At 38.6% G+C, this 23,349-nt stretch overlaps 2 protein-coding genes across 2 annotated transcripts; both read right to left on the bottom strand.

Annotated features, from left to right (window-relative positions):
- Positions 1-514: 514 nt before the first annotated feature.
- LOC109895060 (homeobox protein Hox-C8a) lies at positions 515-4,252 on the bottom strand. Its single transcript, XM_020488714.2, has 2 exons — positions 3,551-4,252; positions 515-2,990 (listed from the first exon to the last, which is right to left on the bottom strand). Exons 1-2 carry the CDS (start codon positions 3,984-3,986, stop codon positions 2,650-2,652), a joined length of 777 nt encoding a protein of 258 aa, XP_020344303.1. The 5' UTR covers positions 3,987-4,252; the 3' UTR covers positions 515-2,649.
- A 3,934-nt stretch (positions 4,253-8,186) lies between these two features.
- Positions 8,187-10,945, bottom strand: LOC109895052 (homeobox protein Hox-C9a-like). Its single transcript, XM_020488707.2, has 2 exons — positions 10,348-10,945; positions 8,187-9,025 (listed from the first exon to the last, which is right to left on the bottom strand). The coding sequence occupies exons 1-2, from the start codon at positions 10,916-10,918 to the stop codon at positions 8,781-8,783; spliced, it is 816 nt and encodes a 271-aa protein (XP_020344296.1). The 5' UTR covers positions 10,919-10,945; the 3' UTR covers positions 8,187-8,780.
- Between the last annotated feature and the right edge of the window lie 12,404 nt (positions 10,946-23,349).

Here is a 23,349-nt window from a genome sequence, read left to right as displayed (position 1 = left end):
AGTTTAAATACGTAGTAGTAATATTTCATTCAGTACAGAAATATGTAGGAGGCTTAACTTACCCTAACCCACAGCTCAATTTACCCCATACCCAGGGTTAGTTGTGCCAAGAGACCACTTTTCTGGGGACAAAACTGTATTTTTTTGGTTTTCAAAACTGTAATGTTTACATGAATTCTGATTATTTCCAGTGATGCACAACATCCTGAAATATTTGTAGATATCTTTGTTAGAAAGAGTACTATGTTTACCTTGACAGCGTTATGCTGAAATAAAAAAATAACTAAATTTAACCCACTTTCCCCAATTGTGATGTTTAAATGTTATCTTTCTTATAATTCACTGGTGTGTGTGTGTGTGTGTGTGCGTGTGTGTGTGTGTGTGTGTGTGTGTGTGTGTGTGTGTGTGTGTGTGTGTGTGTGTGTGTGTGTGTGTGTGTGTGTGTGTGTGTGTGTGTGTGTGTGTGTGTGTTGGGTGGATTATGGGCTATTGTATCAATAATGAGGAAGAGAAATTCAGGTTTTGCCATTTATTTCAACAAGTCAATGTCAAGGGTGTGTGCATTCAGAACCAACATCCCCTCCTTTAACTTAAAACATAAGAAATCAAGCTTATCAATACAATAAGATATACGAAGACATACGTAGAGGTCCTAATCAGTGCAATACAAAAACGAGTCTATTGGATCATCACAATAATGTAATAATGTTTAAAAGTTGATGAAATATTCGAAGAAGTACAATTCCTCGTTCAATTATAACATAGGCTGTTGGTTAAATAAATGTGCATTAGGCTACTTTAGGCAGTTTAAGTTGTTGGGACACCAATGTTTGTGACATAGTCCAATGGCTGACTAGCTAGTATGACGTGACGCAGAGACACTTGTTTCAAAGATATATCAATATAGGCCTAGAACTGTACCGCCACAAGTAGCACCATAAGTATCATGCAATCAAATGCAATAAATGTGTTATAGCTATAGGCCTGTCCTTGGACTGCCTTGTCACTTTCGTAAAAATGTATAGATCAACATTATTAATGACAATACAGCTTTGTTGGTAGATTTTAACATTACCTCCAAGTGCGTCCTATTTAGGCAGTAAAGGCGTATTTCCCGATATTCAAATCAGCAGTAGGCTAATAATCACATAAGCGTAAGTTATTGCTGCCTTACTATATGGCTAGAATCTTTGATTTATCTAAATTAGGTCAAGAATCAATAAATATTCAATATATGGAGAATTTCTTATTTGTTTAGTTTTTGATAGGCTTATCGGATTGAATATGTCCGAGCAGTTGCAATCCAAAAAATACATTACAATACACACACTAGTATATTTGAGACAATAATATGAAATATCCGTTATGAAATGTACCTCCTAACCAATTTCCCACCTTATAGAGCCTACTCATGACTCCAAATGTGGAATTGACAGTGGCCAATAAAAAAAACTCCCATCACCCCAATAAACATACAAATCCACATAAATAATACTTCAGAGGAAAAACAAAACACAAAAAGTACAAATAATGTGTATTAATAATCAACCCTTTTCCTTGAATGACAACATTGATTGAACATTGAAACATTTCTAGCCATCCTCCGCTTGTACATTCTGTGGACCATATGAGTGTTTTTCTAGTGCTTAGTCTCTGTGTTATGTGGGCATTTGCATCGTTTTAAGCTAGATATTATAAGCAGTGATTATCCTCCTGAAGATAGCTATTTTCTGCAAAACAGAGCTGGGCATCGTTTCCCAGAGCCTTCGTAGCGTTAAGATCATCATTAGAACCTTCATACGATGTATCTTTAGTAGCCGAGGTGTTTCCCAGAGCCTTCGTTAGTATCGTGGCTCTTAACAACCTTCGTACATGTAGAAGTGATCCAGACCACTCGTAGAGCAGCCAAAGTGCATCCTTAAACGCTTTTTTTGCCCTTCCGTGTGACTTCATTCACAGAAGATCTCCGATAAACATGAAATCAAGATGTTTAGGCAATCTGTCTGACTGTAACTGCTGTTAACTTCAGAATGAAGTTGACTACAAATACAAAGTTGCCAAAGTATTTACAAATGTTACAAACAAGTGAAGGATAACATTTCGCTTAAAAAGAAAACTGAGATGACTGCATTAAAATATCAATAGGCTAGATTAGCCTATATAGGCTATTTCAATCATACTGAAATCAATGTAATGTTGAATCAAATGAGTTCTATTTTGCGACTAGGCTAATGTCTGTAATTTTTGCCTCTATGTGTTCCATGATGTGTGACAACATGTGCGCAGTGATGTGCCCAATTTGTGAGTTAGTGCATTATGATTGGGTAAGGATAATATGCTGCCTACAATAGCCTATGTGCAGGCATAAATTGCAATATCTCTATAGAAGCAGATCCGTCGTCAGTATTGTGGAATATTTGTTTTTGAGTTTTAAATGTGTCTTTAAAGGATTTGTCTTACTTGTTAACCCAATAAAACGGTGGTCATAAAATGTGATCTCTCTCTCTCTCTCTCTCTCTCTCTCTCTCTCTCTCTCTCTCTCTCTCTCTCTCTCTCTCTCTCTCTCTCTCAATTCAATTTCCCGGGCCTCTCTCTCTCTCTACCATCTTCAACTTTAAGCCATGTAATCATAAAAAATAGCAATTCAAATCACTCTTTTGTGTCCTCTTCCTCTCCCGTTTCCTTTTTGTCTCCTTCTTCCCCTTCACCGTCATCATTGCCTTCATCTTCGCACTCACCCTCGCCCTCTGCCTCTCCCTCCACCTCCATCTCTCCTCTTTGGCCCGGAAATTTGTCTTTGTTGTTCTCCTTTTTCCATTTCATCCGTCGGTTTTGGAACCAAATCTTAACCTGCCGCTCCGTCAGCCCTAAAGCATGAGACACCTCGATCCGACGCTTACGGGTGAGGTAAGGGTTGAAGAGAAATTCCTTCTCCAACTCCAGTGTTTGGTATCGACTGTAGGTCTGTCGGCCACTGCGTCTTCCGGGGGCTATAGAATGGAAATAGCACTTACAATTAAGCAGGAATCGTTGCAAGACCTGTATGCTATTAGTTTACACTGCTATTATATATTTTAAAAAATTGCAAAAGATTGATTGGTGTATGTGTGTGTGCCGGAGGTAGTTCGGAGAACTAGAACTTGTTTGAAATCTGCTAGAGGTTGGTGACATCCACATTTTGTTTACAGTATATTCCAAGACTATAGCCAAGCCTCTACCGTTGGATAGCTGTAGGGATTCATGTGAAAATAAACGCCATGCCAAGGGCTTCTGCTGAACTTTCACTGAATTCGTTTTTACTGTTGTTATTCATCTCTGCTCATTTTCTTATCTACTACTAGCGATCAACTGAGCCGCGGTGAATGGCACAGCACTGACTCAGATTAACTGGCATTTTTGAATCATTGCGCCACGGTTAACGGATAAAGTCCTACTGAGTGATAAGTGATGATCCGAAAACGTAATCATACGTTAGCAGATGTAGGCTACATGCCCTGAAAAGTACAACAACATAACCACACAAGAGCGTATTAAAACGTAGCCTACTAACCGTGCGGTCTCATCCATGGAAACATGAGACTAGGAGACGGGTTTTGATTTAGGTGGCCTTGTCCTTCTCCGAGGTTAGTGCCATTTGACGATTTACAGTCTGGGTATTGCGCCACGCTCGCCTCTTGTTGGGTGCCATAAAGCGTTTGTCTCGGAAGGGCTTCGTATCCATAAAATTTGGTGGCATCTCCATGGCATGCCAAGGCGCATGGATTCTGCTGGTAGCCTGGTGTGGAGATCCCCGGCGTCCCACTGTGGAAGAAGTCTTGGACGTGATGGGGCGGGTGCTGAAAGCCTGGCGCCGCCGATCCTGCACCGTACACCAGCGCGTGGCTCCGGGTGACGCTTTGAGGGAACCTGCAGTCATAGTAAGTTGGTTCCAACGTTTCACCGCCTTTGTACTTGGAAAAGAGAGGGTTCACAAAATAGGAGCTCATGTTTTTCTATTCACAATGTTACAGCTGAAGAACTTGGTTTACGACCATTCCAATTACTGCCTTAGTCCTGTTCCAAACCCAATACATAAAACGAACGAAACCACAAAATCATAGAGACAGGTTTAACGAATAAGATAATAAATCCTGTTTCCTTATTCACCACCGTTCTGTTCCAGCACTGCCCTGCTACCAATGGAAGTCCTTTGCTTTTTCTTGCTTTTTCCTTTTGCAGCTTCAAATCAGCTTCTTATGTCGTGAATGGTTGATGTGTGCTATAGCTAAAGTTGGCTAGCCCCTTCCACACACAGTCACAAGCGTTTTTGACCCCCCCCCCACCCCCCCCCTACCTCTCTCCGCACCAACCGTCAACCCCCTCCCATTCTCACCGCGCTCTCGAATGTCTATACCTTGAAGCGGACTAGCAGGAAGGGATTGTGCATTTTGCTTTGAAGAACAAGAAAAAAACATTTTCTGTAGCCTAGACTAGGCCTATATGTAAACTATCCTTTTGTTTGGTCTTATAGGCTACGCATTGTCTACTTGAAAGAGTAGTGGTACATTTATAAGCACAAAAAAATGGAAATCTAGACATTTCTTTCTAGTTTATAGGCCTACCTTTATTGCTCTTAAGAAAGTGATAAAAAAATCTATTCTGACTGCTAAGGCAGGGTCTATGCATTGCGTAAAGAATTTACATTCACGCACACACGTGCGCGCACACAGCCTACATCCGCACCCAGTGGCAGTGGAATTCAGAAAAGGTATTGTAGCCTATAGCCTATTGAAAGTATAATATTTGAGTTGAAATGGTTAACATGTAGAAAAATTGTATTTGCTAATAACAAATCATAAATATTTTGTTTATATTGTTTTTCTATTGCCAGAATTATTTTATAATGCTTTAATAGTTGTTGATGCCATTGATGTATTATTATTATTATTATTGTACATGACTTACACAATTATTAATGAAAATAAAACTGTAATAAATGTGGTTGGTTGAATTATTTTGTCTTTCATTAAAGCAAACATAATACAAATATTACAATATGTTTACAATAACAAAGACGAGACATTAGACATTAAGTTTGGCCGAGAGGTTCTGATGTTCTTTTGAGGCCATAGCAGGTGTATCTTAGGCTACTCAACACTACACCTATCGGCTATCCATAAAACATATCGATACAATAGTATTAATCAGTTATATATCAACGAAGTGTTCTTCATAATAATACAACAAGAAAAAAGGAGATAGAGGCAGACAGATACATGAGTGTCGTAAGATATAGGCTAGATAAATTGCGCTATCGATCTTTTTTTTTTTAAGAAGAAAAAAAAGATTGGCATATCTCAGATAACTACTGCCCATAGTAGAGTGAAGAAAGATACTTATTCTCCGTGAAAGTTACGCGTAGACTATTAATAAGAGGTAGGCTATTGACAAAAAAACGGGCCCTGTTGGTTGTTCAGTTGTATTCATTGGTTGTTCATCTCTAAATTTGTGACTAGTAGACCTAATCATTGGTCTTGTCTGTAAGGACACCATCTACCTCGAAGTCCCCCACAGGCTTCCGATACAGGCTATATATAGGGGAACAGGCTACACGGGCTCGAACGTTTTCAATACTTAGTCAACAGCGACATCCAGTGGCATTTTGGTGTGTGGTACTACACTAACTGGATTAGTGATAGACCTACAGTACGTCATGTAGCCATATAGGCTAGGCCTACACATTTGGTTGAAGATTCAGTCTCTTCGGTTCTTGAAAAGTACACATTTTATTTCGTGTCCTCAACTTTTATAATTATACTCTTTCTTCAATGTTTGGGTTGGGATTAATGTTGAGACTGTGTAGTAGTAGTGCATTGCAATTCTATTTCAATCTGGCATGATTACACTATGATCCACAATCATTTCTTGACATTTAGACAATTTGGAAGGAATAGGTGCAACTCTCTCTCACAATTAAAATATTGATGCTTTATTAATGTAATTCTTTATTTATGCTTTATTTATCTAATCTAGGTTAAAACCATGACATTTCGAAAGTCAATGGCCTTCATCCGAATAAAAACAAAATGGGAATGGATACAATAATATTGTATTTAGGAAATACAATTGAATTGACATTTAGACAAAAAAAACTAAGACAGAAAAACGAAATCTTTGCTGAAAATTCTTTAAAAAAATTTGTGTTTAATTTATTATTATTATTATTATTATAAACTTCACCATCATCATCATCATCATCATCATCATCATCATCATTATTATTATTTATTAGGCTATAATACTATTGGTGGTGTTGTATGGTAGGCTATATAATGATAGCGGAAGATTGGATATAATTAAAGTATATGCCAGTATGAATCATGTCAATAGAATGCTACTACCACAAATGGGCCTGTTGCTACGGCTGGTAGCTTGCTATTTGATAACTTCTTCTAAAGATACAAATCCTATAGCCTAATAGTGTAAGTAGAAATACTAACCATTTAATAATGAGCAAAACATTTATATCAGTGATAGCGGTCTTCATAATTGTTGGCATATAGTCATAGCAAAACTAGAAATTATGGCATGGTGGACATTTAAAGGCTATACAGAAGCCATAGACAGGCCAAAGTCATAAATAGATGGGTATGGGTTGAATTCAATCGAGGCTATTTCAGATTTACGGAGATGTCCATTAGACCGGGGACAGTGCCAGCGTTCAAACAGAATATTGGTGCACTGTGCTAGATTTGGAATAAAGGAAGTGGAATTTGGGCCCTTTCATGTGTTGCTCTTTCCCCCTCCGCCACATGCAGAGTGGAAAAATAAAGCGGGCGGGAGTCACGTTTGCAGTAGACAAAAACAAGTGAAATAAGCCCCCTTTAAAACGAGCACACCATATCCTCAAATAAGAACAATAAAGTAATTTACTCCAGACGTCTAGCCAGCTCTGCCAGGGTTGCTTTGTTAGATTACATTCGAGACAAACAGCGCTGCACGAGGGAAATGTCCAACTATTACTAGGCTCTATAATCTCTGCATGCTGTCAGTATTGTTTGTGGCACTTTTTTAAAAGGAAAGCTAATTTAGCAAGAAGGAAAAATAAACGCCAGACAAGATACTTCACACATCCTCTCAAATGAATTGATAGAACGCAAAATATGACTGGCAAATTAGTGTGGTGTCCAAGGTGTTCAAAAATAACATAATGACAAAGGGTGTGAGCAAATCTGTCGACGTTTGTTGTGGGTTATATGTCTCACATACCCACGACACATGACCATTATTACCCATCTAAACTGCAACATAGAGCACCAACTCAGCCACAATTGCCTCGAATCAATGACCGATAGTTTGCATGACGCATTGCCCTATTGAAAGTTACTTCGTAATGCCATCAATGTGTAGGCCCTATGTTCAAGATTTGTGATGTGACAACAACACTCATATAGCCAACATTTTGATTCAAATATTGTGGAGTCCATAGGCACAAGAAGGCTGAGAAAAAAAACAATAAAACAACTCACGTGGTCCAAGATCTAACAGCCTTTGTCGTAAACTAGCCTACACCTTGTTTAAAATTAAGCACGGACTAAAGCCCTACATTGAGATAGGTCCATACAACGTGGTTGCATGAAATGCACTCGGACCTAGAAAATAGTCCTTTATTATACCTGAGTCACAATAATGAAGTTATACCGTGTGGCAAGTTTTGTTAACTGATCACCAATTAGAAATATAGCCAGGTTGAGACTGATACGGACCTTTGTACTACAGAAAACATTTCAGTGCCAGAATGTCAACCTAAAATCTATTCGTTGAAATGGTTGCAATAATCTGAAATTATTATGAAAGGATAACACGTATAAAGGAAGCAACGTGATGCTTTCTGAGCAATGAGTTTACACAGTGCCTCAAATGTCACCTAATTTTTCTCCCAGAACCATTCAGATTGCAGAAAAAAAGTGGAGGCGGGAAGTGGTCAGGAAACGTGCATTATGAAAGGAAATAGAAAATGAAGAATAATGAGTTAAAAGTCACAGCTGCTTTCAATAAGAAGTGGCCCGTATATCTAACTGTAGGGTGTAGCCTATTTGAATTGTTGAATTAACAAGAATTAACAAGAATTTACTGCGTCTTGAACACTGCCATCTCCCAATGTCATTTTTTCATATGTTAATATTTCTGATCAAGGTAAGAGTTTTTTAAACGTTTTAATAAGAATGACATAACAAATACAGAAAATTAGACTATTTGGGTTATATTTAAAGATGACCAAAATCTACAGTATACAGTATAAAGTTCAACTGTCGAGAGAAAAAAAAGATTTAAAGACATACAGGCTACAACTAAATATATATTCACAGACGAAAACACAGACAAACGTTCCATGTACCTTGATTCATTTTCGTGTACAAAACACTAATTTACACTTGAATAAGATGCAACATGTACAAAAATACACAGGTTTTGTTATACACGTGAACAGATGAAACACCATTCACACATAGTTATCCAACTTCCCCTTACAGGCTACCTTTCTTTACCAAAATCCCATTTGTGGGTCTTGACATGAAACAGTAGGCCTAATAACGAATAAATAGTCTAACAAGCTGCATACATTCATATTGAGACGTGGGCCTAAATTGCGCTGTGCTACCTTGCCAATAATAGGCCTATGGCTTAATTATATCAGATAAAAAAGGAAAATAGTATCTATCAAGAGGAGAGACCGTCGCACACAGTTCATGAGTGGCATTTTTCTGAATGTGTACTTGTCAATGTGTCCATAGGGCACGTTACTGCTCATTGGTTTCTGTCTTCTCTTTATTCATTTTCTTCATCTTCATCCGCCGATTCTGGAACCAAATTTTGACCTGTCTCTCGGTCAAATTAAGAACCAGAGCGACCTCATAACGACGGTCCCTGGTAAGGTACATATTGAACAAAAACTCCTTTTCGAGTTCGAGAGTCTGATATTTTGTATATGGACACCGTTTCTTCCTTGTTGAACGAGCGTGTATCCAATTCGCCACCGGGTTGCCTGTAAAATGATAGGACAGATAAAAAAGTAAATAAATTCAACACTTCTGATGAACTTTTGCAGTGTATAAACTACAAGTTACTTTAAAAGCATTATCATAAACACTTCAACACACAATAAAGCAAACAGAGAGCATCATACCTCTCTTGATTTTCTAAAACTACAATAAGCCTGGTTCAATATAATCCATGTACATTGTCAAGTGTGTCATCAATGTTTTCCTTAATAATTATAAATAAGTATCTCTCTTATAGACATCCATATTTTAAGAGCGTCAACAGTGCTAGAAAAGTACCGAGTCGTAAAACTGTGAGTGCGCCGGTTTGTTTTATTGGCCCATAAATGATTTTAAAAGCCTTTAGCTTCAAGTCTCGGCAGGTCTGCAACAGATACAGCTAGATGCATTTCACCCTGGCATTCCTGTTGTGGCCTCAAATATTATGTTCTGTGTTTATTGCAGGGAGTTTGCTCGCTGTTGTCATGTTTTCTAAGTACTGATATGAGGAACTTTCAATATCAATGGTTGTGGTCCTCGCTTAATAGGTTGCATCTCAACGTTATGTTTTGTGACTTAGGCTACTCGGCTTCGGTTGTACCAGAACTATGAATATTCACGTGAGAAATAAGCCATTAGTGACTAAATAATACGTGGCAATAAACCAGTATAGATTTACAATAAATGAAAGAAAAAAACGAGCTATTATAATCATACTGCAGATCAAATCTATGGTGACTTTTGATCGTTTCTACAAGCTGTATAAGCCTTTTAGGCCTTTGGATGTGCATTCCAATCGTAGGCTATTAACCCAGAATGCAAATAATAATAATAAGTACAGTAATAATAATACATTCATAAATAATCCACTGTAAATCAAATTCTATGATTAATAGGGCCACACCTCGTGTGTATGAATCCTGCATACCACATCAAATGTATCTAAGTAAAATAAAATATGCTTTTACGCACAAAATAAATGCGTTTACGTACAAGTTTAGGCCATGTAAGACAGTGGAGTTTACTGGAGATTCTAATCTCGTCAATGAAAAGCTTGATTCCAGAGTTCCCCATTTTATAGCCGTTTTATAGCTTCTTCCTATTTTACAACCTTATGGGGATTGGCGTTTGTCCTGTCTAACACTGTCTAACAGCCCCCAGTGCCCCTCGCGTTCAAAGAGAAGGGAAAAGAGATTTCGTTTTATAGTAGGACAACAGACAAGGAGCGAAAACCCCATGGAAGACAAACACCCCCAACTCACCCACAAACAAACGACTCCAATAGCCGGTTGTAAAAACAGCGTAAACTGCCATGGCTTCTACTTACTTGGGTCGAATTCTGGCTTGCCGTCTTTGTGCTTTCCAGAAGCCAAAACCTCTGTCTCTGGAGAAGGGATGATCTGCTGTGTCTTGTCTCGGATGTCCACCGAGGTGTTGTAGAAATAATCCGGGTATCCGTGGCGGTTAAAGGCGATGGAGTCTCCGGCACCGGGCTGAGGAAAACCATCTGTTTTGAGTCCGTAGTGTCTGCCGTTCGCAGGATAGCCTGGGAAGGATATTGTTCCAGATATGGGCTCTAGCCATGAGCGAACATACCTCGAGTCCGTTCCAATGTGAGGTTGGTGGGTGTATGGGTGGTATACCACTGAAGATTGGGGGTGAACAGGGCCCCAGGAGGAGGTAAAGACAGGAGGTTTCGGCGCAAAACTGCAGGAGGGGTATTCGGAGCACTCTGGTGCTAGTGTCGTCGGTCGAGAACCGGTGGGGAGAAGCTCTGGAGCTGAGAACCGCGATGTCAGCACATCCTCGCTCTCATGGTTTATCAAAGAATCCACATAATAATTGTTTATGGGACCAGTGGTCGACATGACGATGCCTCTCGTCTCTTTAACATGCATCCGATTATTATATGGACTGTATGTGTACTTTAAAACAAATCTTACCCGTAGAACAATCAAGCCAGGTAATTATTTATTCTGGGGTTCTTCGACTCTCATTGGCCACCGCTGAACACGTGATTATATTTACCCCAAAATTACACAGTCGATTAATGCGCATGCACTCCTAGGACTGTGATGTACCTCAGACATTTGAATGCTATTTATGTATAGGATTTCTATTGTATGAGCAATCATTAAGACGGATTCACCACCTATCATTTTTTTAAAGTTTTTCCTTGTCTATAAAAAATGGAGAACGGTAGGCTATATCCCCTCGTATTGGAGCATGAGGTACATTGATCACACAGCACGATACCCTATTTCTCGACGTAATTTATCTTTTTGTCGACCATAATCTGAATGGTACATTTGAAATTTGAGGGATATTCTTAAAGTAAAACAATTTAGGAAAATACGAATGCCTTTTTCCTTTAGAGTTGTTCCAATCTGAAAGCACCGTGCACTTCAATGGTAACAACATTGCTGTAACATGCACAATAGCGAAAAGAGATTAAAGATCCAATAATACAATAATATACAACACATGTTTGATTCACATGAGGCTTTTATGTTGTAGAAACACATAAGACCAGTTAATGGAGTCTAAAACTTTGTGTCTGTGTAGATTCGGAACTCTTGCCCACCACTGCTGCCTAATTCGGATAGAGGCCGCTCGTGTTTTTATGTCCCTCAATAAATGTTTATGAGGACCATTTGATTGTTCATAAATGTGTCGTTAATCAAAAAAACACAACTGATTAATTCATATTATCGCATAAACATAAATCCAACATAGACGAAGAACAATAAGCAAATTACAACTATTGCACGAATGACAATATAAAAACAACATTCCACAACAATTTAATGCAGGAAAAAAATCACATGCTAAACCTATGCATCAGAAAGGAGTTGGGAATCCCTGGTCTGAGGGACAATTCGGAGTAGGCCTAGACATAGGCCGATCCATAAAATAAAATGTTGGTTGGATGGTGTGTCGATAACAGCAAATAGCCTAGACCTACCACAACATAGTGTATTTGTGATCATGTAGGCTAGTCAGTCCCTATTTATATAATGACTGAGCGCCTTGTGGAGTAAGTCCAGTTTAAATTGGGTTTAAGTGGTAATATTGCGGTATATCTGGTGTGCATTAAGGGTGACACTGTTCTCATCTCTTGGGTGTTGACTTTGCTATTTCTCGCCCACCAGTTTGTGTGCATGCTCTACTACACATGCACCTCCCAACCTCACACTTTAAGCGGTGGTCATCAGGGAAAATAAAGCATAATAAGTAAATTGAATAACCTTACAAAAATAGCAAACCTGCAATTGCCACCTGATCTCTTTAAGAAACCTTTGGTATGGGTAGCCTACATCTGGAAATCTATATACGTGTGCTAGTAACATTGGCTACTATTCATGATGATCAATTGGGGGAGATGATAGGCATGCATGATGTTCTAGGACACTCCGCAGTGCGGTGTCTGGGCGTCGGAGGACCAGTCATTGTAATTCAGTCTGGGCTCTAGGCCTAATATTCATTTTGGCTCAACACGTCAGTCTGCGTTTCTCTCTTTTCACGGAAAATAGGATACCAAGGCTCAAATCACCTTCTATTCAGAAATGCAATAAACTACAAATGCAATAACACCTGTATTTTTACAATGCTGTCTTTTGAAACCTCACGGAAAAGATGGCCAACTGGATTAAGCCATTTCGATTCATCAATTCAATAAGCCTAACAACTAGGCCTCCATACTTGCTATGACTCTGTGACTGTTGTAGACAAAAGAAATAACAAACATTGACGTCATTGTTAAATGATCAGCCTAAAATGTTAAAATATAATTTGCTGGACACGATGTAGCCTTGTGCCATGCTGATAATCAAAAGGCTATATATATTAAGTGGTATATCAAACACCAAATGTTGGAAAAAGTAGGTCTAGGCTTATGTTTATTTGGTGGACCTATCAATCACACTCAAATGTACACATTAGTATTTGGTAGGTTCCTATCGACATTATACTTGTAGCCTACAGGGGCACGAATATAGTTATATACTGTAGGTCATGGACTGAGGTGGTCATGACTTCATCTGCAAAAATGGATGAGTAGATGGAAATGGTTATAAAGACAGGCGATGGGGTGAGTCTGTTGTATAGCCCAGATAATCGATTGTCTTGCTATCTATTACTGGCATCTGCGAACCAAAGTTAACAATGATGATCAGCGGACGTGAAGTACACACACAACAACTAACACAGACGAGAAATTACTGTGTAGCACTATTTTTTATGAATAAGATCATATCAATATTATTCTCAATGCAACTGTCAATAGCCAATCAAAATGCAACTTTGGAAAGACTAGGCCTATACAAAATATTATGTTATTACCGATAATTGCTCCCCTTTGATTATTTTAGGCCTAGGCCTAATATCTGGATTAACTGTAACCTACACTACCGTTCAAAAGTTTGGGGTCACTTAGAAATGTCCTTGTTTTGAAAGAAAAGCAAATTTTTTTGTCCATTAAATTAACATCAAACTGATCAGAAATACAGTGCAGACATTGTTAATGTTGTAAATGACTATTGTAGCTGAAAACGGTAGATTTTTAATGGAATATCTATATAGGTGTACAGAGGCCCTTTATCAGCAATCATCACTCCTATGTTCCAATTGCACATTGTGTTAGTTAATCCAAGTTTATAATTTTACAAGTCTAATTGATCATGAGAAAACACTTTTGCAATTATGTTAGCACAGCAGAAAACTGTTGTCCTGATTAATAAAGAAGCAATAAAGCTGTCATTCTTTAGACTATTTGAGTATATGGAGCATCAGCATTTGTGGGTTCGATTACATGCTAAAAATGGCCAGAAACAAAGAACTTTCTTCTGAAACTCGTCAGTCTATTCTTGTTCTGAGAAATGAAGGCTATTCCATGTGACAAATTGCCAAGAGACTGAAGATCTCGTACAACACTGTGTACTACTCCCTTCACAGAACAGCGCAAACCATCTCTAACCAAAATAGAAAGAGGAGTGGGAGGCCCCGGTGCACAACTGAGCAAGAGGGCAAGTATATTAGAGTGTCTAGTTTGAGAAAAAGACGCCTCACAAGTCCTCAACTGGCAGCTTCATTAAATAGTACCCGCAAAACACCAGTCTCAACGCCAACAGTGAAGAGGCGTCTCCGGGATGCTGGCCTTCTAGACAAATGCTGATGCTCCAGATCCTCAACTAGTCTAAAGAAGGCCAGTTTTATTGCTTCTTTAATCAGGACAACAGTTTTCTTCTGTGCTAACATAATTGCAAAATAGTTTTCTAATGATCAATTAGCCTTTTAAAATGAAATGATAAACTTGGATTAGCTAACACAGCGTGACATTGGAACAGAGGAGTGATGGTTGCTGATTATGGGCCTCTGTATAAGCCTATGTAGATATTCCATAAAAAATCTGCCATTTCCAGCTACAATAGTCATTTACAACATTAACAATGTCTACAGTGTATTTCTGACCAATTTGATGTTATTTTAATGGACAAAAAATGTGCTTTTCTAAGTGACCCCAAACTTTTGAACAGTAGTGTACAGTCGTGGTCAAAAGTTTTGAGAATGACACAAATATGAATTTTCACAAAGTCTGCTGCCTCAGTTTGTATGATGGCAATTTGCATATACTCCAGAATGTTATGAAGAGTGATCAGATTAATTGCAAAGTCCCTATTTGCCATGCAAATGAACTGAATCCCCCCAAAAAACATTTCCACTGCATTTCAGCCCTGCAACAAATGGACCAGCTGACAACATGTCAGTGATTCTCTCGTTAACAAAGGATGAGGACAAGGCTGGAGATCACTCTGTCATGCTGATTGAGTTCGAATAACAGACTGGAAGCTTTAAAACGACACCATTCTGTATACTTCTGGCCCTTCTTTGGACACTGTGTTAACTAACCTCCAGACGAGCTTCAATGCCATACAACTCTCCTTCCGTGGCCTCCAACTGCTCTTAAACGCAAATAAAACCAAATGCATGCTATTCAACCGATCATTGCCCGCACCTGCCCGCCCATCCAGCATCACTACTCTGGACGGCTCTGACTTAGAATACGTGGATAACTACAAATACCTAGGTGTCTGGCTAGATTGTAAACTCTCCTTCCAGACTCATCACATTAAGCATCTCCAATCAAAAATTAAATCTATTTCGCAACAAAGCTTCCTTCACTCATGCTGCCAAACATACCCTCGTAAAACTGTGTAACGATTGTTGTCTTCTTCTGACGAGGAGTAAGAGATGTCGGACCAATGTGCAGCGTGGTAAGTGTCCATTTTAACATGTCAAACTGAACACTAAAAAAATACAAAATAACAAAGTGAAAGAACAAACGAAAATTGAAACAGTCCCGTATGGTGCAAACACAGACACAGGAAACAATCACCCACAACTCAAGGGTGAAAAACAGGCTACCTAAGTATGGTTCTCAATCAGGGACAATGATTGACAGCTGCCTCTGATTGAGAACCATACCAGGCCAAACACAGAAATACCAAATCATAGAAAAACTAACATAGACAACCCACCCAACTCACGCCCTGACCATACTAAAACAAAAGAACTAAGGTCAGAACGTGACAGAGCGATTCAATTGTTGTAAAGAAGGCATCAGGGTGCCCAAGAAAGTCCAGCAAGCGCCAGGACCGTCTCCTAAAGTTGATTCAGCTGCGGGATCAGGGCACCACCAGTACAGAGCTTGCTCAAGAATGGCAGCAGGCAGGTGTGAGTGCATCTGCACGCACAGTGAGGCAAAGACTTTTGGAGGATGGCCTGATGTCAAGAACGGCAGCAAAGAAGCCACTTCTCTCCAGGAAAAACATCAGGGACAGACTGATATTGTGCAAAATATACAGGGATTGGACTGCTGAGGACTGTGGTAAACTTCTGATTGTTTGGGGCATCCGGAAAAAAAGCTTGTCCGGAGAAGACAAGGTGAGCTCTACCATCAGTCCTATGTCATGCCGACAGTAAAGCATCCTGAGACCATTCATGTGTGGGGTTGCTTCTCAGCCAAGGGAGTGGGCTCACTCACAATTTTGCCTAAGAACACAGCTGTGAATAAAGAATGGTACCAACACATCCTCCGAGTGCAACTTCTCCCAACCATCCAGGAACAGTTTGGTGACGAACAATGCCTTTTCCAGCATGATGGAGCAACTTGCCATAAGGAAAAAGTGATAACTAAGTGGCTCGGTAACAAAACATCGATATTTTGGGTCCATGGCCAGGAAACTCCCCAGACCTTAGTTCCATTGAGAACTTGAGGTCAATCATCAAGAGGTGGGTGGACAAACAAGACCCCACAAATTCTGACAAACTCCAACCATTGATTATGCAAGAATTGGCTGCCATAAGTCAGGATGTGGCCCAGAAGTTAATTGACAACATGGCAGGGCAGATTGCAGAGGTCTTGAAAAAGAAGGGTCAACGCTGCAAATATTGACTCTTTGCATCAACTTTATGTAATTGTCAATAAATGCCTTTGACACTTATGAAATGCTTGTAATTATACTTCAGTATTCCATAGTAACATCTGACAAAAATATCTAAAGACACTGAAGCAGCAAACTTTGTGGAAATTAATATTTGTGTCATTCTCAAAACTTTTGGCCACGACTGTATATATAAACAAGAATGTATCTCAAAGCCAAACGTTTACCATGAGCATTGCTTTTGGCCACTATTCCTGTGCATAAATGCTGTATGTTATGCGGAAAAGTAGATGGGAAAAAGTAATTTGCATTTCCTATAAGCCTAAACCTTGTCTATATCTCAATTTCAAATATTATGATCTTCTTTGTCTCATGATCTTGGTGGTCGGGATATTGCAGAGATTCTGTAAACGTATGTCTCAAAATATGAATAGGTGGTATGCAAATAGCCTGCATATCATGCAAAGTATCCATATGTTCCTCTGTATCAGCAAAATGTAACAAAATAGTGAAAAATATCTCCACGAATGCTCTTTGATTGTGACCTGTAGGCCTATGGTCTAGTTACACATAGATGCTGTACATTACAGCTTCATGGACAAATGAGCCCCCTCTTAAATAATATATTACAAGGAGCCAACCACTATAGACCTATACGACTATTAATACAAGTACTGCTACTATAGTAGTACCATACGGGTTCTAGTAATTATAGGCTAATACTAGCATACTAGTAAAAAACGAAATCCTGATTTGCAAAAGCAATACCCTGTGTTCCTGTGAATGGACATTCATTTTCAATTTACATTTTTTGTAATTTAGCATCTGCTCTCAGGCATTCATCTTAAGATAGCAAGGTGAGACAACATATCACAATCGTAGCAAGTACATTTTCCCTCAACAAAGTACTTATCAGCAAAGTTAGAGCTGGTAGGAAAAGACAAGTGCATTTTTCTTCAGTGTAGATGAAGGGTAGGAGACAGGTTAAAGAATACATTTTAAGCATTACGATAATTGAGACATGGATTGTGTATGTGTGAAATTCAAAGGGTGAATGGGCAAGACAAAAGATGAAGTGCCTTTGAATGAGGTATGGTAGTAGGTGTCATTGGCATGGGGATGTTTTAAGATGTTCTTTAAAGAGGTAGATTTTCATAAGTTAAACACACTGAGTGTACAAAGCATTAGAAACACCTTCCTAATATTGTGTTGCACCCCCTTTTGCCCTCAGAACAGCCTCAATTCATTGGGGCATGGACTCTACAAGCTGGCAAAAAGCGTTTCACAGGGATGCTGGTCCATGTGGACTCCAATGCTTCCTACAGTTGTGTCAAGTAGGCTGGATGTCCTTTGGGTGGTGGACCATTCTTGATACACACAGGAAACTGTTGAGTGTGAAAAACCCAGCAGCATTGCAGTTCTTGATACAAACAGGTGTGCCTGGCTGCTACTACCATACCCTGTTCAAAAGCACTTAAATCTTTTGTCTTGCCCATTCTGAATGGCACTCATGCACAATCTATGTCTCAATTGTCTCAAGGCTTAAAAATCCTTCTTTAACCATGTCTCCTCCCCTTCATCTACACTGATTGAAGTGGATTTAACAAGTGACATCAATAAGGGATCATAGCTTTCACCTGGATTCACCTGGTCAGGCTATGTCATGGAAAGAACAGGTGTTCTTAATGTTTTGTAAACTCAGTGTATATTCTATAGTTTAATTTGTAAATACAACAGGGTATCACTCAGATAGTGTGCTTTCTTGCCTGGAAGGTTGATAAAAAAAACCTAGTAAAATGTTTTATGTTGTTGTTGTAATAAACTATATAAGGTTATATGGTGCATTTTCTGCATTTTAGTACCAACTATAACAAAGAACTCCCGTAGAATTCAAGAACTCCCGTAGAATCAAATGTTCTTTCTTATGAGGAATCAGTGTGATTACCATCTCAGTAGTAAGTATACAGTAGCTTACATGAATGATAATGCAACATTTATAATTATAATTATATGTTCTTTAAGTCGGTTAATCAGCCATACGGAATATTTTAGAATGCAAATGTTGTTTTATAGGATATATAATTCCAGATGTTTGTGTGTAGGCCTATCCCACATTTATGCATGTCGCGGTAGCGCATTTGGAGAAATGTAAATACCAGGTTCTAGTTAGCGCTTTATTGAGTTTTGTCGGTGTAGGACTAGTTTGCACTCTTATTAATACGTAATTCATATTCTATTTATTTACAGATCTACACCCATGTAAGCCTTCACGTGTTTTTTTGTAACATTATCCATGTCAGCCTTTCTTCCCTTTTTGTGACCTTAAACTGAACAAATAAACAGTGAACGTTGAGCATTTGTGTCCAGTGTGATTTCTTGAAACTAACCAGGATAGGTGTTGACTCCATTTCAATGAACTCAACATTATTAGAGATATAAGGACGCATTTAGACACGCAACCTAATTCTGATATTATATCCACTTTGACCAATCACATCCAATCAGATTTTTTTCAGAGCTGATCTGATTGGTCAAAAGATCAATTAGTGAGAAAAAAAAGATCTGAATTGGTGTGTTTGTCTAAAGGTAGCCTTAGATCCTCTTAAAAAAGATTCAGGGATGGATCTTTTCCATTTCAAGTTCCTTAAATAAAATATCTGGATCTGAAATCAAATTGACATAAACAACCTTTATATAATATTGGGAAGATGCAATCGAACTAACACACACACACAGTATTTTTTTTGTGTGTTATTTCTTACGTTTCTTGCATTATTACCTACAGCCGAATATACTTAAAATACATAGGATGCTGTACTTTGGTTCATCACCCATTTCAGTTTATTTGAGCACCATGAGGTTGCTAAGAAAATGACATGGCCACACCGCATGCAACATTGGTCAACTTCACAGTCTAGTGCAAGGCATGAACACATGGGGTCTTGACTTATATCACCGCTACAGCTATATTGGCTATATTATTCAGTCACATGGGAGTGTTGAAACACTCAATAACGTGCTAAGAGGAATTACAACTGGAATCATATGAATGTGCACGTAGATACGAATATTGAGTGACGGATAATCAATGCGAATCAGGCAATCTACGGTCACCATTTGCCTAGTAGGCCTAGTTTAAGGTGAAATCACTGCCTATTTAATATGGATCCAAGTGTTGAAGTATTCATTACATGTACCACATTACCAAATGTATGTGGACGCCTGCTAATCGAACATCTATTTTAATGAATGGCAATAATATGCCTCCACTCTTCTGGGAAGGCAAAACATTTTAAAATTGAAACTGTATTTTAAGATGTGAGGTCATTTCATTTCAACAAATCTGTAATGATAGGCTACCCTGACTGTTTACTGACTAATGCCCATAATGTAGCCTATTTTTTATTAAATCATCCATTTGAGTACATTAACAACGTTTTGAAAACATTAAACAACATACCCATTTAGTCATTAGTAGGTATTAGAAAGGTAGCATATTAGCAAAGATGGTGGGACTATCGTTCATTCTTTGACCTTCAGCCCACAAAACTTTCATCATTGTATAAGAGGATTGAAATAATTATGTTTATGTTAATAACATCTTCAGTACTTTTGTTATTTCCAATAAAAAAAGAATGATCCTTGATTAATGATAACATTAAGAACAAGAATACAAAACTGTGACAGCTCAGTGCGTGCAAGCAGGTGGTATTAGAATTAGAATTCATCTTGAAGGTAACGTGTGTCTCTCTCTCTCTCTCTCTTCTTTCTCTCTCTCTCTCTCTCTCTCTCTCTCTCTCTCTCTCTCTCTCTCTCTCTCTCTCTCTCTCTCTCTCTCTCTCTCTCTCTCTCCTCTCTCTCTCTCTCTCTCTCCTCTCCTCTCTCGTCTCCTCTCCTCTCCTCTCTCTCTCTCTCTCTCTCTCTCTCTCTCTCTCTCTCTCCTCTCCTCTCTCCTCTCTCCTCCTCTCTCCGCTCTCATCTCTCCTCTCGCTCGCTCTCTCTCTCTCTCCCTCTCTCCTCCTCTCTCCTCCTCCTCTCTTTCTCTCCTCTCTCCTCCCTCTCTCTCTCTCTCTCCTCTCTCTCTCTCTCTCTCTGTGTGTGTAGGAGAAGAAGTGAAAAAAAGTATTTCCACATTAATTACAGTTAGCCTACATTTTAGTCATTTAGCAGACGCAGTTAATGCTTTCCTCACAAGATAGGCGCGGCAGATAGTCTAGTAGTTAGAGCGTTTTTGCCAGTAACCGAATGGTTGCTGGATCGAATCCCAGAGCTGACAAGGTGACACAGATCTGTCGTTCTGCCCCTGAACAAGGCAGTTAACCCACTGTTCCCTGGTAGGCCGTCATTGTAAATACGAATTTGTTCTTAACTGACTTGCCTAGTTAAATAAAGGTCAAATAAATAAACAAATAGCTAGATGAGAGAACCACATCCTAGTTCAACACAGTCACATTCGCTCAAGCTTTCATAAATCCTGAAATGTAGATTAACAGCCACACGTTATTTCTTGAACAGCAATGCTCCCGGGAATAATCCTATAAACTAATATTCAGTATGAACCCAGAAATATTTTTTCAGTTGTTGTTTATTAAATTCTGGAATTATATGACAATTTAATGTTGCTGGCGATAGAGAGTCTATGTGTGTATGTATTAATATTATCTATAACTGCATAACATACATTTAGGCCTATACCTCTGCCGTGGGATACGAAATTAGAGCCGTCGGGATTGGAAGAATGCTGTTTATTACAGACGTTCATTTGGTGGAGTTGGAGTAACATTGCGAACTCGTAAACGCATTTAAAGCCACCACTTAAAGGCCTTACTGAAAGGAAACGTTTGAATAAAAGCTATCATATAGTAAAGACATTCATATTGGGGCAGCAATTCGGCGTTAAAGCATTGCTAGGCCTTCTTTCTCTTACGAGGGTTACTTTTGAAGACTATATATAAATGGTAGAAATGTATTTGGTCACGGAGACGGGCGCCGCACGGCAGATTAATAAAGGGCCTAATAATATTCCAATAAGTCATATTGAGTCCTCGCGTTGGTATTGCATCCCTGCAGGCAGACACCAAGCCAGATCACGCTGTCATTGAAACACGTTCCGTCTGTATAGGCCTATGTGTGATTGTGGTCCGTGCATAAAAGTGAACGCAAGCATCTGGCAAACAACAATATCAGCCAATATATATACATATACCTATTTTATATAGGGAGTCACATTAATACCCATGTCTGTTTTACAAGTGAGCCATGACATACACAACATACTTAATGTACTAAATACTAAATATACAGACCAGGGAAGAGCCAATCAATATATGTGCTCACGGGGCCAACATTTGCTCTGGCCCATGTTTGTGGTAAATGTCAATGTTTGTCGTTCATGGATGATTTCAATTACATTTTGTCAAATCTTCGTGGTGATTAAGACAAAAGAGCTAGTATCCTAATAGGTCAACACCTTCCTTCTGCATTATGAAACCTGATATCATGCAGATGGTGAATATTTACTGTTACCGGCCTCAGAAAGGGTGTAGTTCTTTCAACCCATTAAACTTGTAATACAGTCATTATACATCAAACCTGGGTTCAAATACGATTTCAAATAGCTCAATTACGTTCACATACATTCGAAGTAAATATTAAAATGTTATATTTTTTAAAAAGACAAGTACAATATTTTAATGTAGGCCAATTTGGAAATACACTTGGAAAGTATTTGAAAATACTCAAATACTCTTATTCAAATACACTCTCATGCATTTAACGCGGGAAAATACTGTCAAATACAATTTGGTAGACTATTTGATTTTTACAAATAAAAATTAAGAAAAATTATTTGTTTTGGCCTTTGTAGGCCTTTGAAAATGCTCAAATACACAGAAAAATATTTTTAAACACCAGATTTTGAATCCAGGCCTTATATAATACAATAGGCCTACAATAGGCGATAATATACAAACACACATAAGCCTATATTTGTTACAATGTAACATAGGCCAATTGTAATTGTTAGTGAATTATAGGCAACGCTTATTGAATAAATTATGTACGTCTCATTTTACGAAAAAATGATTTATTTGTTTGCTTCCGTCACTCGATTTAGTGTCATAACAAACGGAGATCAGTCACTTTATGTAGCAAAAACGTTGAGATAAATTCACAACGGCAAATTTAAGAAAGCAAAAAGGCCCAGATCTAGTCTACTAAATCGGTTCAAGTGGACACAAGAGCGTGCTGCACATTTGAGCGTGTGGCACATTTCTGTTCCGTGACCATTCGATAAACATAAGACCGTCGGGATGTAATGTTCATTTAATGTTTCAAAATGGTTTATGTAGCAAAACCATGTTTAGGCCTAATTACAATTTTGCTTAGGCTATTTCAGCTGAGATGAAGTACAACAGAGAAAGCAAGCCCACCTAAATGACGAATTCAGTTAATATAAAACAAGCCCTAATAATCTTGCGAGTCATTTTAATAGACATGTAGTTTTATTGTTATTTAATGATCATACAAATGATGTGATAAGGACACTAATATCATACGATAAAATATGATAGATAAAGACACTATCATGATCAAGTCTATCTATTCCAACAAAAGCATATCTAAATTAGTCTAGAGATGAGACTTGGATTTTCACTACTTGGCAGATGTCCCATATAGGCACCTGGAGACGGTCTTGGAATGCTGATTACCATCCTTAAAACACCTCCGGTCAATAATCCCGTCTGCAAGGCTAGACCTCAAAAGTCTGCGCCACAACACAAAGCTGAAAGGATTTTACCCCGTGATGTTTACAACCCCAATTCTCCCACTGCAGCCAAAAGACCTTTAGTGTCCACCACATAAAGCCAAAGAGCGAAGAAAAAAGG

This window comes from Oncorhynchus kisutch, linkage group LG1, assembly GCF_002021735.2.
Source record: "Oncorhynchus kisutch isolate 150728-3 linkage group LG1, Okis_V2, whole genome shotgun sequence".
NCBI classification, from domain to species: Eukaryota; Metazoa; Chordata; class Actinopteri; order Salmoniformes; family Salmonidae; genus Oncorhynchus; species Oncorhynchus kisutch.
This window is presented reverse-complemented; position numbering and strand designations above follow the sequence as displayed.